The sequence below is a fragment of the Suillus paluster genome (assembly GCF_016628075.1).
Source record: "Suillus paluster strain FC165 chromosome Unknown EDB91scaffold_15, whole genome shotgun sequence".
Classification (NCBI taxonomy): domain Eukaryota; kingdom Fungi; phylum Basidiomycota; class Agaricomycetes; order Boletales; family Suillaceae; genus Suillus; species Suillus paluster.
Genome location: NW_024537575.1, coordinates 330,295 through 344,310, shown reverse-complemented (window position 1 = coordinate 344,310; position 14,016 = coordinate 330,295). Strand labels below are relative to the sequence as shown.

At 46.0% G+C, this 14,016-nt stretch overlaps 6 protein-coding genes across 6 annotated transcripts; 2 read left to right on the top strand and 4 right to left on the bottom strand.

Moving 5' to 3' along the window:
- Positions 1–269: 269 nt before the first annotated feature.
- EDB91DRAFT_1271475 (uncharacterized protein) lies at positions 270–3,513 on the top strand (the record flags this gene model as incomplete). The annotated part of the gene is made up of 15 exons (XM_041324584.1): positions 270–300; positions 459–571; positions 625–781; positions 831–1,066; positions 1,123–1,365; positions 1,416–1,468; positions 1,517–1,763; positions 1,816–1,887; positions 1,942–2,058; positions 2,111–2,136; positions 2,189–2,711; positions 2,765–2,892; positions 2,943–3,122; positions 3,182–3,259; positions 3,319–3,513. The coding sequence occupies 15 exons, from the start codon at positions 270–272 to the stop codon at positions 3,353–3,355; spliced, it is 2,241 nt and encodes a 746-aa protein (XP_041179170.1). The 3' UTR covers positions 3,356–3,513.
- Positions 3,514–3,781: 268 nt separating this feature from the next.
- EDB91DRAFT_1122096 (uncharacterized protein) lies at positions 3,782–5,644 on the top strand. Its single transcript, XM_041318273.1, has 2 exons — positions 3,782–4,323; positions 4,375–5,644. Exons 1-2 carry the CDS (start codon positions 3,982–3,984, stop codon positions 5,623–5,625), a joined length of 1,593 nt encoding a protein of 530 aa, XP_041179169.1. The 5' UTR covers positions 3,782–3,981; the 3' UTR covers positions 5,626–5,644.
- Positions 5,645–6,624: 980 nt separating this feature from the next.
- On the bottom strand, positions 6,625–6,879 carry EDB91DRAFT_1011904 (uncharacterized protein; the record flags this gene model as incomplete). Its single annotated transcript, XM_041312431.1, has 1 exon — positions 6,625–6,879. A coding segment is annotated over one exon (255 nt), but the record flags the coding sequence as incomplete, so codon positions are not given.
- A 60-nt stretch (positions 6,880–6,939) lies between these two features.
- On the bottom strand, positions 6,940–7,728 carry EDB91DRAFT_1032191 (uncharacterized protein; the record flags this gene model as incomplete). Its single annotated transcript, XM_041312743.1, has 1 exon — positions 6,940–7,728. A coding segment is annotated over one exon (789 nt), but the record flags the coding sequence as incomplete, so codon positions are not given.
- A 98-nt stretch (positions 7,729–7,826) lies between these two features.
- EDB91DRAFT_1236441 (uncharacterized protein) lies at positions 7,827–8,410 on the bottom strand (the record flags this gene model as incomplete). Its single annotated transcript, XM_041321457.1, has 3 exons — positions 7,827–7,930; positions 7,952–8,060; positions 8,111–8,410. The coding sequence occupies 3 exons, from the start codon at positions 8,408–8,410 to the stop codon at positions 7,827–7,829; spliced, it is 513 nt and encodes a 170-aa protein (XP_041179166.1).
- A 4,555-nt stretch (positions 8,411–12,965) lies between these two features.
- Positions 12,966–13,377, bottom strand: EDB91DRAFT_1080535 (uncharacterized protein; the record flags this gene model as incomplete). Its single annotated transcript, XM_041315241.1, has 2 exons — positions 12,966–13,163; positions 13,219–13,377. 2 exons carry the CDS (start codon positions 13,375–13,377, stop codon positions 12,966–12,968), a joined length of 357 nt encoding a protein of 118 aa, XP_041179165.1.
- Positions 13,378–14,016: the final 639 nt, after the last annotated feature.

Below are 14,016 nucleotides of genomic sequence, written 5' to 3'. Positions count from 1 at the left end.
AAGAGAAGCTAATACATTTATTTCTCTGCGCGTCAATGGTGAATACACGTTCGTCGACGCGCGCTAGTCATGCCTCGTGTTAACCGACGGCCTCGTGCGCACGATTTCGAAGTAAGACACCCCCATTGGCCCGGCTCTCTGACGAGATGGGGTTCCTTCCATTTCATCTTTCAGACCACCCCACATTCGTAGTGTATAGTGGCACCCATTTCAACATGTGTGCCCATTAAAAGAGAATCAGAAGATAAGTCTAATCTACGGGGACGATAATGACCGTCTCTCGTGCTCTCCTTTTGATTGGTGGCTCCTTTGCAGTCTATAGCGAACGAAGGTGAGTGATTGCCATGTATTCTAAACTTTGAGCTGATGATCCGTCAGATATCTCAGCAAAGCAATCACATCCTTCACAGGATCGTCAACCATTGCAGCCTTTATCTTACTGGGATGCTCGTTGACAGCATTTGTCCTCGCCCTTGGTAGTGCGCTTCGCCCACAGCTCAAGTTCATATGGCATTGTTTCATCCGCCCTCTTCGCGCGGGCGATCTGAGTCAGCGAACGAGACTGGACAATGTCTGTAAAGTTGTGTTCATAAAGATGTCACAGATCACCCATCACATTCGCAGTTTTACAAAGGCCAAGCGGACGTTTATGATGCAACTCGAAGTGGTCTTCTAAGAGGCCGGAACACCATGCTCAGTCTTTCTGCCAGTCATGTCCGGACTATGCGCGCCAAAAACCCTAATCAGAAATTAATCTGGGTTGATATAGGCGGAGGAACAGGTGCGCACCTACCTGTTAGTCTGGTGGTTCCCTCCTGATTGCCATTCAGGCCACAATATCGAGCTTATGGATAGGCACTTTTCGGTGTCTTCCTTCGATGCTATCTATCTCATCGATCTTTGTGAACCCCTCCTCCAGGTTGCCAGGGAGCGCTTCGCTAAGCGGGGATGGACAAACATCACAGTACTGTGTCAAGATGCAACCGAGTTCGCTCTTCCTGAGTGGACGCGGAGTGACCCAAAAGGGAGCGTGAGTTTCGTGACACTCAGCTATTCACTCTCAATGGTAAGTTTTACTTATTCGGTTCCTGTGAGAAAGATCTGACGTTTGGATAAATTTAGATACCCAATTTCTATGCTCTTTTAGACCGTATCGATTATGTCCTTTCCCCTGAATACGGTCTTTTGTCTGTCGTCGACTTTTACACTTCTGGAAAGCAGCCGTCATTACACGAGAAGGCCATCGGAGGCACGAGCAAGGAATGCGGTTGGCTTAGCAGGTGGTTCTGGCAGATCTGGTTTGACTTTGACCATGTGTCATTGTCACCGCACCGTCGAGATTACCTGGAATACAAATTCGGCACGGTAGGTTCACCGAGTAGTTCTAGTATCAATCTTTCTGATCGCGCGTGTAGGTCAAGACCTACAACGGCAGAAATCGCTTTGTTATTCCCTTCATCGTCCGCATGTCAGTACCAGCCTCTTATCTGATATTTCCTGGACTAATATTTCACAGACCCTACTACATCTGGCTTGGTCGCTCACGTTCGTGTGATGTATCTCGTTTCTGCCATGCCTTTGAAGTCGAAGGCGGCAATATGATCGGCAATTGTTCACCAGCATCCTTTACGACTATCAAGGATTCCGAAGCTATACCACCACTCGAGATCGGAGAACCCGCTCTTAAGACTCAAGCTTCGGACGCAGATGCACTTATCACTGTAACCCCGCCTTTGAGCTCCTTCCACTACCAGCTAGGAAAGGTGAGGAGTCTACGCATCGCAAATTTAATGACAAAACTGACTACGGACTAAGCCTTGGAGACTCCCGTACTACGAGCAGGCTGTACATAAGGAGTTTCGAACGTTCATATATTCATTCACATGGGTCTGTTGTTTTGTCTTGATGTCACCCGTTCTGAGGTGCTGAACAGTATGCCAGGAAGATCCCGAGGTGGATATGAAGTACCTTGATCTTGGACCCGAAGACTCGATCTTGGTTATCACATCAGCAGGTGACAATGCTTTGCATTACGCCATAGCAGCGCAGCCTAAGAGAGTACGTGGAACAATCGAGCGTTACCATTGATGCACTAATGTCCGTCTAACAGATTCATTGCGTGGATATGAACCCTTGGTATGACCATCTACCTTTGGTCACCTGACTCGGCTGACGATTTGCCATACAGTCAAAATCATTTGCTAGAGTTGAAGCTCGCATGTATGCAAACTCTTGAGTATGAAGACTTCTTTGCCATGTTCGGCGATGGTCATCATCCCAAATTCCGTGCACTCCTCGACTCTAAGATCGCTCCTCTTCTCTCTTCCATCGCCTATCAATTTTGGAACATCAACGACAACGCTTTCTTCGGAGCCTTCTATCTGAACGGATACAGCGGCTGGGCACTGCGTCTCGCCAAAGTCATTTTTTCAATCGCTGGAGTATCGAAAGATGTAGAAGCTTTATGCAATGCGGGCAGCATAGCCCAGCAGGAGCAGATCTGGCGCGAGAAGCTGAAGCCCGTCCTCTTGAACCCCGCAGTTATTGCCATGCTCAAGAGCCCTATATTCTGTTGGAACGCATTGGGTGTCCCCCTCAACCAGCGCCGCATGCTCCTCGATGAAGGGACCATATATGAGTTCGTAAGAGATACCCTGGACCCTTTGCCATCGACGTATTCTTTTAAGGGTGGCGCTTACTTTTACCCATTGGTAAGTTGAGGATATCTGAGTCTTTTTCTCTCGCGCTTACAGGACAATATCAGGCGCTTCGTGGGCACTATACACCATCCTCCTGCCCAGAATATCTGACACGCTCCGGATTTCAGGCTCTCAAAGCTAATAACGGCGAAGCTACGGATGCATTTAGGTTGCACACCGATTCGATATATAAGTAAGCACCTCGGGATTATGAAGTGTCACTGATCTGATAGAACTCTTCAGCGTCCTACGAGGATTGACTTGCTGGTCTCTCACCCGAGCCGTCATTATGGATCACCTCGACTGGTTTTTACCAGGATCCAAGGACGTGGACGATGAGGTTGACGAGTTTTATCGCGTGCTTTCGCCCGGCGGCTTCGTTCTCTGGCGCTCTGCAGCCAGGAAGCCATGGTACTGCGAAGTGTGCGTTTTTTCTGAACATGCTGCTGGCTTCTGTGAAGGCTGACATAGTGCTGCGTCAGATTTGAGCGCAAGGGTTTTACCGTCACTGCTTTGGGAGTCAGGAAGGGGCCCGAGATGCCACTAGACCGTGTCAATATGTATGTTGTCGATTTCGGATTTCGCTGCTCAGGATTGCTTATCATAGATGTTTGCGCAGGTACGCGTCATTCTGGCGGGCGGTGAAGACGACATAGTGCTGTGGATTGTTGTAGAAATACAACTTGCGCACGACTTTTCGTCAAGATACCACTACGATATAAGTATTCCAATGTTTTTGGTGTATCTGCTTTATTGATGATATTTATGCCTTGAATCGAGCTGTTGTTATTTGACGTTTATTGCCAGTCCTGCATTCTGTGGGACATCATAAACATTCCTTGACGCGAGCCATCAGACCACTAGCTTGTGGCCGGATTGGAATATCTTTGGCATGTACGTTTATATAAGTCACCTTGGCGTTAGAGTTGAATTTCCAAAAACGCGCCACAAATCCTCGAAAATCACATTACATCATGCTCCCATATCTAGTATTCTAAGTTGACAATTTTGAATTGACCGCGTTAAACTTCAGTGAGTTGAACCGCGATAAAGGATGAAGGCTGACTTACCGTGTTTTGTAGCTGCGACTTGCCCCTTGGACGTGCGGTAGCATAGAACAGTTGAGACTGTTAGCGGTGGGTCACATAGTACAACTCAGATACTCCGCTACTCCGATCGCCCACAGTACTCTTTTTCCTGTGGATTGTCCACATCCACTTCGACTTAAAACCCCCTCACAAGCGAAGTACTCCTTCAAATTCACTGTACCCCCATACTCCTAATGGCTTCAGCAATGCCCCTTTTAACTGCCAACAGTACAATGCCTCGCGCCCTCTTAGTGTCTGAAATTTTCTCGCACATCATAAGTTACGTCGGCACACACCAAATCTCCACACCCGTCATCGACAGGATAACCCTTCATAGACGTGATCCTACCACGCTTTCCAGGAGGACTTTGTTAGCCCTTGCATTAACGTGTCGCGCGTTCGCGGAGCAAGCATTGGACGCTCTCTGGGAAACGATTATGCACCTTGCACCCCTCCTGCGATGTGCTGGGATTGTGCTCCCACCGATACCACCCCCGGGATTTGTTAGGGAAGAACTCCATGAAGACCACTGCATCGTCAGTTCTTTTTTTTCAGGAGAAATACACATATATTTACGGATGGCACAGATCCCAACAGAGTCTCAGCTGGCCATCATTAATCGCTACGCACATCGTATCCGGTTTTTAATCATGACCCATGCCAGTTGGCAGATTCATGTCGAATATTTTTTGCAAACCCTTGTCTGCTCTTCCAAGGTCCTGCTGCCAAACTTACGAAGCTTATTTGTCGATTGTAATCATTTCTGCCATCTGGTCCCCCCCTTGCTTGGCCCGCGTCTGCGGCATCTTACCATCAAGATTACTTACTACGAAAACCATGAGCACTACAAAGGTGACGAGGAAGATGTTTTGCCTGCATTTGACATGGTCATGCGGTCATTACCCTCCTCTTGTCCGTCACTTGAAAGCTTCAAGGTTTACGCCAACTACATACTTGGCCCATGGGATGTGCCAACATTGGCTCTGCCGCTGTCGCATGCTATCCAAAACTTGCACAACCTGCATAGCGTTGTCACTCCGGCCATCACCAAGGACGCCATGATTCATCTTGGTAGTCTCTCATCTCTTACCAGCCTCCAGACACATCTCCCCACCGGCAGTGATCTCGAAGATATTTTTGGCTCATCCCGCGGCCCCTTTCTCTTCGAGAACCATGAAAGTGTTGATTGGGTGATCAAAGAATGGCGAGACACCGAAGTCTTCACACGTCTATGGCCTCGTAAACTCACCACAATGATACTTCGATCCGACAAGATTACGCTCGGTGGAGGCCCGCTGCAGGTACTTTTCAACTCGCTCCATACGCGCGAGGCTTTCAGGCACCTGCAGCGCATACACTTACTCGACTCCTATCGCTGCAAACGCACATCCGCAGACACAGCCATCACAATTGAAACCATACGGCCGCTCTTCTACCTCAGTCACCTTCAAGTCGTGGAATTCAATACGGAATCCTGTATTGACATCGACAATGATGGCCTCGTGGAAATGGCAGAAGCCTGGCCTTGTCTTGAGGTGTTGTCCCTGAACAAGGATAGTGGGTGCCGTGCTCGAAACCCAGTTACATTGCTCGGGTTCGTCAATTTCGTCGATCTGTGTCCTCGCTTGAAGAAACTCTGGATTACTATTACATGGGCTGATGTGCACGAAGACGTTGAAGATATGGAGAGCTTACTCGACCTCGAGGGCCGACGTGACTCGGATTTAGAATATCTCAAGTTGTACTCGCCCCCTAAGGAAAAATGCACAGCTTGTGACTGGAGCTCGGAGGTGACCGTGCTTATAGAAAAGCTTTTCCCTCGGGTGGTCTTTGAGTAGCTTAGAAGAGAAAGCAAGGACCGGCACTTCTATTACCTATATTCTATGCTGATCGATTGGTCGCGGACGCACTCCAAGTTGTTGTGATGCTTGATACTAGAAAAAAGTTTTTCAGCCCTTCGTCAAGCTATGATAGACTCTCCATTCTTAACATTCCCTTTTCGTACATGTACGCCATTTCTGTTCCTACGCTACCTATGAGCTGCAATGTTTCTGGTGTATCAGCTTTATTGATGATATTTATGCCTTGAATCGAGCTGTTGTTATTTGACATTTATTGCCAGTCCTGCATTCTGTGGGACATCATAAACAAACATTCCTTGACGCGAGCCATCAGACCAGTGTTCTGCCGGTCAGTGTACGTTCATCAAAGTTAACGTACGTTCAGCTGCGAACTTTCCCATGGATGCAAGTGAACTGAACCCGTGCAGTGCCAGATGTCCTACTTGGATATTTGATAATCATGTCTGATTGGACGATGAAGCAGGAGTGAATGTTCAAAGTGCAGTACACGGTGCGTCAACGATCGCAGAATGGATAGTACTCGACTACTACTACTAAGGTAGCACTAATTTTCCGAATCTACTCGTCAAGAACATCGTCAGCTTGAGGAAAGTCTGGATCATCAATTCCCTCTGCATCTAAGTCAAGAAGCTTGTACAACTCAAGCTCAGCGTCTAAACCTCGAATGGCGACTTTATAAAAAGATCCCAGCCATTCCTCCGCACGAGAATAGTCAAGTAAGTCATTAATAGCAATGCAGGAGAATGAACCACCGACAGCACCAATGGGGACTGAGTGCATTGATTCTGTGGCGGAAATCTCCTCCTCCTCCTGAACAGCTCGGATAAGGTCTGCGGCAACATTGCTTATCCCTCGCCTCTTGAAAGCAAGGCTGCGTGGCTCCCGTTTGCTGCTTTCTCCTGATAGATCATCACCAACTGCATGAACTACTTGAGTAGGCTCTGCTTTGTCAGTGTCCTTGGTGTCACAGTACCGGCGCTGAAGCCGCTTCTTGACCACGTCATTGCATACATGCTCCTCATGAACATACATCTTGAGTTCTGCCAGAAGGGTGAGTGTCTCAGTTGAGAGCCGATTGCGCCATTTCGTGAGAATCATGCCAAACATGCTAAATAGGTGTTTGCAAGAGGCGGAATTCAGGCAAATCGAGAGAAGACGTTGAGTGATAGTATGAAGTGGTCGACGTGCTGAACCGGGATGTGACAGTCCTGTCCATATATTGATTGGATCAACCGAAACACCCTGAGGACTGTTAGCAATGTCTTCTGAACTTGAAACAATCAGTTTGACGAAGCATACCTCCTTTTCTGCGCGATATAACAGTGAAAGCTTGTAGTTGTCCATGTATGCGAAGTCATGGGAGCTATTCAAATAGTCGTCCAAGTCCATATAAAGATCGAGTGGTATATCATTAGTGTTGTAAAAACGGCACCAAAGACGTGCAAAAAGTGTCGCAAGCCCTGCACGCGTTGTGAGGGGTACATTCCAGAATGGAGAAACCTTATAGAAAGGATTCACAATGATGGCAGCAATAAAGACTTCCTGGTTGCACTGTTCCCAGCGGCACTCGACGCTTGCAAGAACAGCTGTACAAGCTGCCAGATCAGTGCTGTTGTTGATCTTGGAGTAGCGAAAGTGCAGAAAACCAAATGATATTGCAACATTTTCAGGTCTTGCCTGGGCTGCTTGATGAACATTCGTCATGAGGGAAATTGGCTCCAGCAACGTTTTCCATCTACAGAGAGCATTAGTTCCGATTTTTACATTTATTTTTGAACTGTACCGTGCCAATGCATGCCAAAACGTTGCGTTTTTGATTGTCGCAATGGCTGTTTGAGTCTTTCTGCGTGAGTGTGCATCTCCACCTGATATCAAATGAGCTTCGTGCTTCGTTACAAGCAATTCGAGTGCAGGACGAAGCTCAAGGAGGCGGCAATAGGCAAGATAATGAGACATCCAACGTGTCAGCACTGCCCTGAGAACTGCGAGTGTCTTTCTGAATGTCGCCATCTGTATTTCGTGGAGAATGGCGAGCACATGTGTCTTGCTGCATAGCCACGTAATTAGTTCTTGCGCCATGTCTCCATAGATCCTGTAGTCGTCTTTGACCTTGAAAAGGTCACTGACAATGAAATTCCACTGTTGTTGTGTCATTCATAATCAGCGAGTGTGACGAATCACGAAAATCGCCATACCTGATGAGCCAAGCAATTAGGAACAACAATGTGGGGTAGTTGCTCTTGAAGCAGACACCGAGCTTTTCGTGATTCACTGGACGCGTCTGTGGTGCAAGCGATAACACTTGCCCCCCACTCGGACTCGATCCTGCTGATTGCATCTAACATTTGCTTGAGAAGTTCTTCGGTGGTGTGAGGGTCCATCGAAGCATCGTGAACTTTAATCGTGTGCAGCTAAATAGACAATTAGTAAAATGATTGACGGTCTCCGCAGTTAGATTTACCTTTCGGCGAGCAGTCATCATAAACCCCAGGAGGTGATGGTGATTTTCACCAGTCCAACCGTCACATTGCAATGTTGCGTCAGCGCCTTGACATTCTTCTTTAGCGGTACCTTTGAGTATATTAAGGGCATGGGGTAGGACATGCTGTGTCAAGACTTTTGCAGAGGGAATTTTCGCTCTTGGGAGAAAACGGTCGCATAATACTTTCCATTCGTGGTTCTCAACCCACCACAGCGGTAAACCAGCGCTTGCGGTGAGTCTTGCAAGCCCGATTTCCCAATCAGCTTGATCTGAAGTCATCCAAGCTTGGTCACCAAAACCATTAAGTTGGTTGCCCAGTGTTATGGGGGAGAGAGGCGGAAGTGAGCCAGAAGCAGAGTGGTATTGACCGGATTGGATTAGACGTTGGTGCTTTGGATGGGATGGTAATGAGACTTCCAAGAGGGCAGGACTTGGACTGACCGACAGAGAGTCGCGGTAAAGGCTACTGGAAGAACTCGAGGCTGTGTCAGCCTCAGGAATTAGCAATGTGGGAAAACTCGGACATGCAGACTGCATAGTCGATGACATATTGAGATCTGGTGGGCTGGCGGCGAGAATGATTGGAGGTATAGCACTGGGGTGTGCTGGAGTTAGGACCCGAGTGGCACCTTTTCACGGTGAATATGATTGGTGGTATTCAAGCCGTGCTTGTGAACGGATATCCTCAGTGCAATGTGCAATCACGCAAGTGACATAATAGTGTCGTTGGCTGACTGATTAACCAGGTGCGTTGGGGATCATTCTGGCCACTGGCCCAAACTAGTACTCCAAGTTAGTAAAAGAAAGCTATAAAACAGGCTTGCATACAAGTGCCTGCGATCACCACTTCATCCCTCGGTGCATCTCGCTGGCCTGCGTGAACCTGCTGCTCGTCTATTGCCTGCTCATGCACAACGCGTTGCTCATAGAGCCTTGCACACACCACCTTTGCCTTTTCGCTGACCATTGAAGCTGGGTCTTTGACAGTATAACCTGGGTGCTCCACAAAATGATCCCACCACCATCCTCGGTTTGACTTTGATCTCTTGCTGATCTTCGCCATCGAGTTAGTGTGTCGAAAGTGGGGAGTCCATCTTCGAGTTATAAGCCTTGAAGTGTGCCCTTGAACCAAACACATGAAAACCATGCGTTTATGTGAGTAATGATATGTGAAGCGGCACAAAGATAACGTCTAATCAAAGATTCTAGCATTGACCAGATATAGTATAGTTCATTATAGTAGGACCAGGAAACTCCTCAAAGTCGTGTTCAGACGAACATCGATAAACTTCACCAGCTTTCCCATGAAATCCGGTCAGTGACCGTGACCTTGGTTCACTGACCGGCAGAACACTGCTACTACATCAGGAAATCGGCCATGAGGTGATTTTACAGCTATTTGCAAAAAGGTTGTCAGTACACGTGATCTAAGAGAATAAGGAAATTTTAAAAAAAGAAAATATAACTCACCAAATACCACCATGCCGTACCGTAAAATCAGTCGTGACCTCAAGCTTGCGGCTGTCAATCTTTTTGAACACAATTTACTCACCATTGGACAGATTGTTGACTGTGTCGGCTTCACAGAGCGCACTTTTTGGCGCATCATGAAGCTCTGGTGAGAGACAGGAGATGTAGTATGACACAACTCTAGTCTCCCTGGTTGACCACAAAGCCTCCACTTTGAGGACATCAGCTACCTCCTGTACCTCATAAATCACCGCCCAGACTGGTTTCTTGATGAGCTTCTCAGCATGCTCCAAACGAACCATTTCATCTCCATCCACTTTACAACAATCTATTGGGAGCTCACACGTGCAGGGATGTCACTCAAAAGGCTGAAGAAAATTGCTAAAGAGAGAAATGAAGAATGATGTGCTGATTTTGTCCAGTGGATGGCTCAGTATGAGTCAGAGGAGCTTGGTTTCTTGGATGAGACCTCCAAGGATGAGAGGACACTGGGGAGAAGTTATGGAAGGTCATTGAAGGGTACCCGTGCAGTAAAGAAGCAAGTTTTTGTTTGTGGCCATTGCTTGTCTGGACTTGGTCTGCTTACAGTTGATGGTTTGATGGCTATCTCTCTCATTGAGGGCTCTTTCACAACTGCAAAGTTCAAGACATTTATTGAGGAGGATGTTGTAAGTCCATTTCATTTTCATTGACAACCAAGCACATTCTCATACTCGACTACTAGCTACCCTTATGCATCCCATATCTAGGCAAACTGAGTGTCCTCGTCATGGACAATACAAAGATACACCATGGAGATGGTGTTGCAGATTTGATTTGTGAAGCTGGTATGTGCCTAGTTCTTGTATTGTGCCTATTCATGTTCAGTTAGTATGCAGGTGTACGACTCAAGTATCTGCCACCTTACTCTCCTGACCTCAATCCCATCAAAGAAGCTTTCTCAAAGATCAAGGCATTCATCTGTTGTAATCAAGATTGTTTTATGGATGATGTTAATGCCATCATTTATGATATGTATGTTGCAATGGACATCATTATGGACTTGGATGCCATAGGTTATATCATGCATGCAGGCTACTTCTAGATGTACGAGCTCTTACTATCATGCACTTCTGTTTCATGTCCGAACTGTGGCAAATTGCAATGCAACGAAATACAAATACAGAAGGGTTCACAACTCAAATGTGGGACGTGTGTATGCAGTACAACAGCAGATGCAGCAAAGGGAAAATTTACAACATGGACCAGTGTTGCATCACAGCTTTCATTGCTGCAACCTCTCCAAACTTGAAGCCCATTTCCTTCAGCTCTGTGATAATAAAAGTGAGTGTTTCAGTCCCAGTATAACCATTCTCATGTAACTTCGTTTGAATATCATCGCTGAGGGAATACTGAGTGTAGAAGTCATTGAGAGAGAGGTTGGGGCCAAGTTGAGCACCCGCAGGTATCAATGCACCTTGGTCTGCTGGTGCGACAGCAGTGGTGGCAGGTATGTGGGCAATTGTTATGATCAGTGTTCACCAAATGGTAAAGGCCTAACACAACCACTAGGACTCGTCAAGGATAAGAGCAATAGATGATATTGAGAGTGAACGTCTGAGTCTACACTGGGTAGGAACGAAGAGGTTAAGTCTAAGGAGTACTACTGACTACGACCTAAACTATATACTACTCTCTAGGCGGAGATATCTGAGTATGAAAGGTAGTGATATATCTATATACGATCATAACATTGCGCCTAGGGTATAGGGCGTCTTATCAACCAATCAACTACAAGAAGGGTCCATAGGGGTTAGGGGTATCGGTGATTAAGCAGGGTTCTCAGGGTACTGCTTCTCTTCAGGGTAAGCGGATATGAAGAAGGGTGTGAGAGAGTTCTGTGACAAGAAGTCTCGAGCGATGATTAAGGATCTTGATTAGAGATAGGATCTGGAGATGTATCGGGTGCGATTGTATCTAAGGGTTTCTCCAGGGTCTTCGGTAATGAGCATGTTTCTCTATGAGTGGCGCTTCTGTGATAGGGTTCAAGGTTCCAGCTGTGACTGTGCAACAGGTTCTTATGTAAGGGATTCGGTGAATGACAGAGGTAACTCTTAACATGTCATGTGTGAAGGTCTGCGATGTGAAGGGATAATGACTCTTCGAGAGATGGCTCGTAAAGGACTCTCGGTTATGGTTCGATCATAGAGGCGTATAGATGCTTATGATGTAACCTGTTGCCTAATCGTAGGACTTCTAAGGATGTGATGATGTCGGATGTCTAGGGTTACAGATATAGATGGATGACGTATAGATGTGATGTGAAGATAGTGATCGTTAATCGGTTATCCATCTTATCTTATCAGGGATCTATCTAATCTAATCTTATCGGATAGGTGACTTAGGGTTTGATAATTGAAATTTAGATGCAGTTGGTAACATTCATGACAGCAATATCTGTGTTGACGACATCTTGAACAGCATGGACTTCACTAGCAGGACACAACAGAGCAAAAAGATCAGAGGGGATGTTGAAATTGATGATGGGACCACTGGTGGTGTGTCCGGTTGTTGGCTGGTTATGCTTGGCTAGATGATGTTGGAGCAGGGGTGACACCTCAGATTTTCAACCAGGAATAAAGTTGAATTTTGGATGGTTGGGTGGAGTTTTGATATTTGCAAGCTCTTTGTCCTTGTTCTATTGGTCAAGTGATGAGTAACAGACAGTGTACGAGCCAAGCTGAAAAAAAATATACCCAGGCTGATGCCCACACCGAGAGTTGCTCATGTCCAAGTGGGAAGTGATCGGGATAGTCGGGATGGATGAAACAATGATTGTTAGAGCAACCAGCCTTTGAACACGACCATCTGTTCTGCAGCTGAACTATCTTTGATGTGATCTTCTCATTCAACAGTGACTCAACATGTGTTTTTGATTTTTTCTATGATGCAGGGTCATTTATCCGCATTGATGACTATGACACATACAAACACTCACCATATCCTTCTTCGGTTTCTTCTTCAGTTTCTCATCTTCGCTGCTACTGTTCTCACTCCCACTCTGGTTTTCATCTCCTGATTCATCATCACATTCTCTCCTGCATTTCAGTTTCTTCAAAAAGCCGGATTAGCAGTGCATATATTCACTCGAATACACTACCTTGGCAGCAGGCAGTGCTTGGATAACAATATTTGCAGTCGGAGCTTCTCATTTCAGTGCGTGATCAAGTAGAAACTTGTAGTTGTCAGGCGAAGACAATGCAAGTGGAGCTGTTTGAATTTGGGGTATGTACCACTCAACAGAGTAGTTTCCATAAGCCAGCATCTTTGGCTTGAGTTTCTTGGAGATTTTCTGGAGAATTTGGGCTTTGAGGGTGTCGAACTCCTAGTCAGAAGTCAGGAAGAGAAATGTGTTGATGGCTTTCCATTGTTTCTTGGGTTTTTGTAGTTGATCTTCTGCGAACATGGCTAGAAAGTATGTGATTTTGATCTTCTGTGGTTCACTGTTCACAACAGCTTCAGTAGGAGCAGCTGGTGCTTGTATGTTCTGCCCTGCAGACTCGGATGTAGTAGGAACTGCTACCTGCACATCAGTTGTATCATCAAAGTAGTACTAGCAACCTGTAAGGTGCAGGAACTTGAACTTCAAGATCTTGCTCATTTGTTTGTACTTCAAGTTCATCCTCAGGCTGTGGGTCTTTGACATTCAAGTTGTCTGCCAAATTGTCATCCGTTGGAGTAGTAACCTCAATGGTAGTATCATCTGAGTTGGATAGCTGATTGAAGATTGAAGGCATGGCCGCTAGTGGAGACTTTGCAAAATATGATAATGATAAGTTACAGTGCGTTAAGCGAGACGTGGTTGTGGCAGGTCTAGGACTTTTATTTTATTTTATTTCCTTATTCTCTCAGATCATGCGTACTGACAACCTTTTTGCAAATAGCTGTAATAGATATTTCTGGCAAAATCAAATCAAATATCAACATATTATATCTAAATACATAGTATTATATAGGCACCAGCCCAATGGCATTGAATGACAAGCAATTGCAAGAAAAACTCTAATATTGATGAAGACATGTATGTCTCACAAACATGACACTTTGTAGATAAAATATTGAAAGAAGTCCAGCATCGCTCCACAAAAATGGTCACCTGCTGCATTAAATATGGCTGTATGCAATGTTACCTAGTTGGCAATCAAGAGATGCAAGATCCTTGTAATATTGACACAAAATGGTCATTGCTGGCAGTTGTGACATGTCCAGGGTAATGCCTTGTCAATTGGTAGGAGCTTTTCACGAAATGGTCATCCGTTACCAATAGTGCCATGGTCAGTATAACTCAATATACATCAGTAAACCCCAAATTTCTCTACAGACATCAACATTTTCAACAGTTTCCCACAGTAACCCACAGCAGGACGGAGCTCACA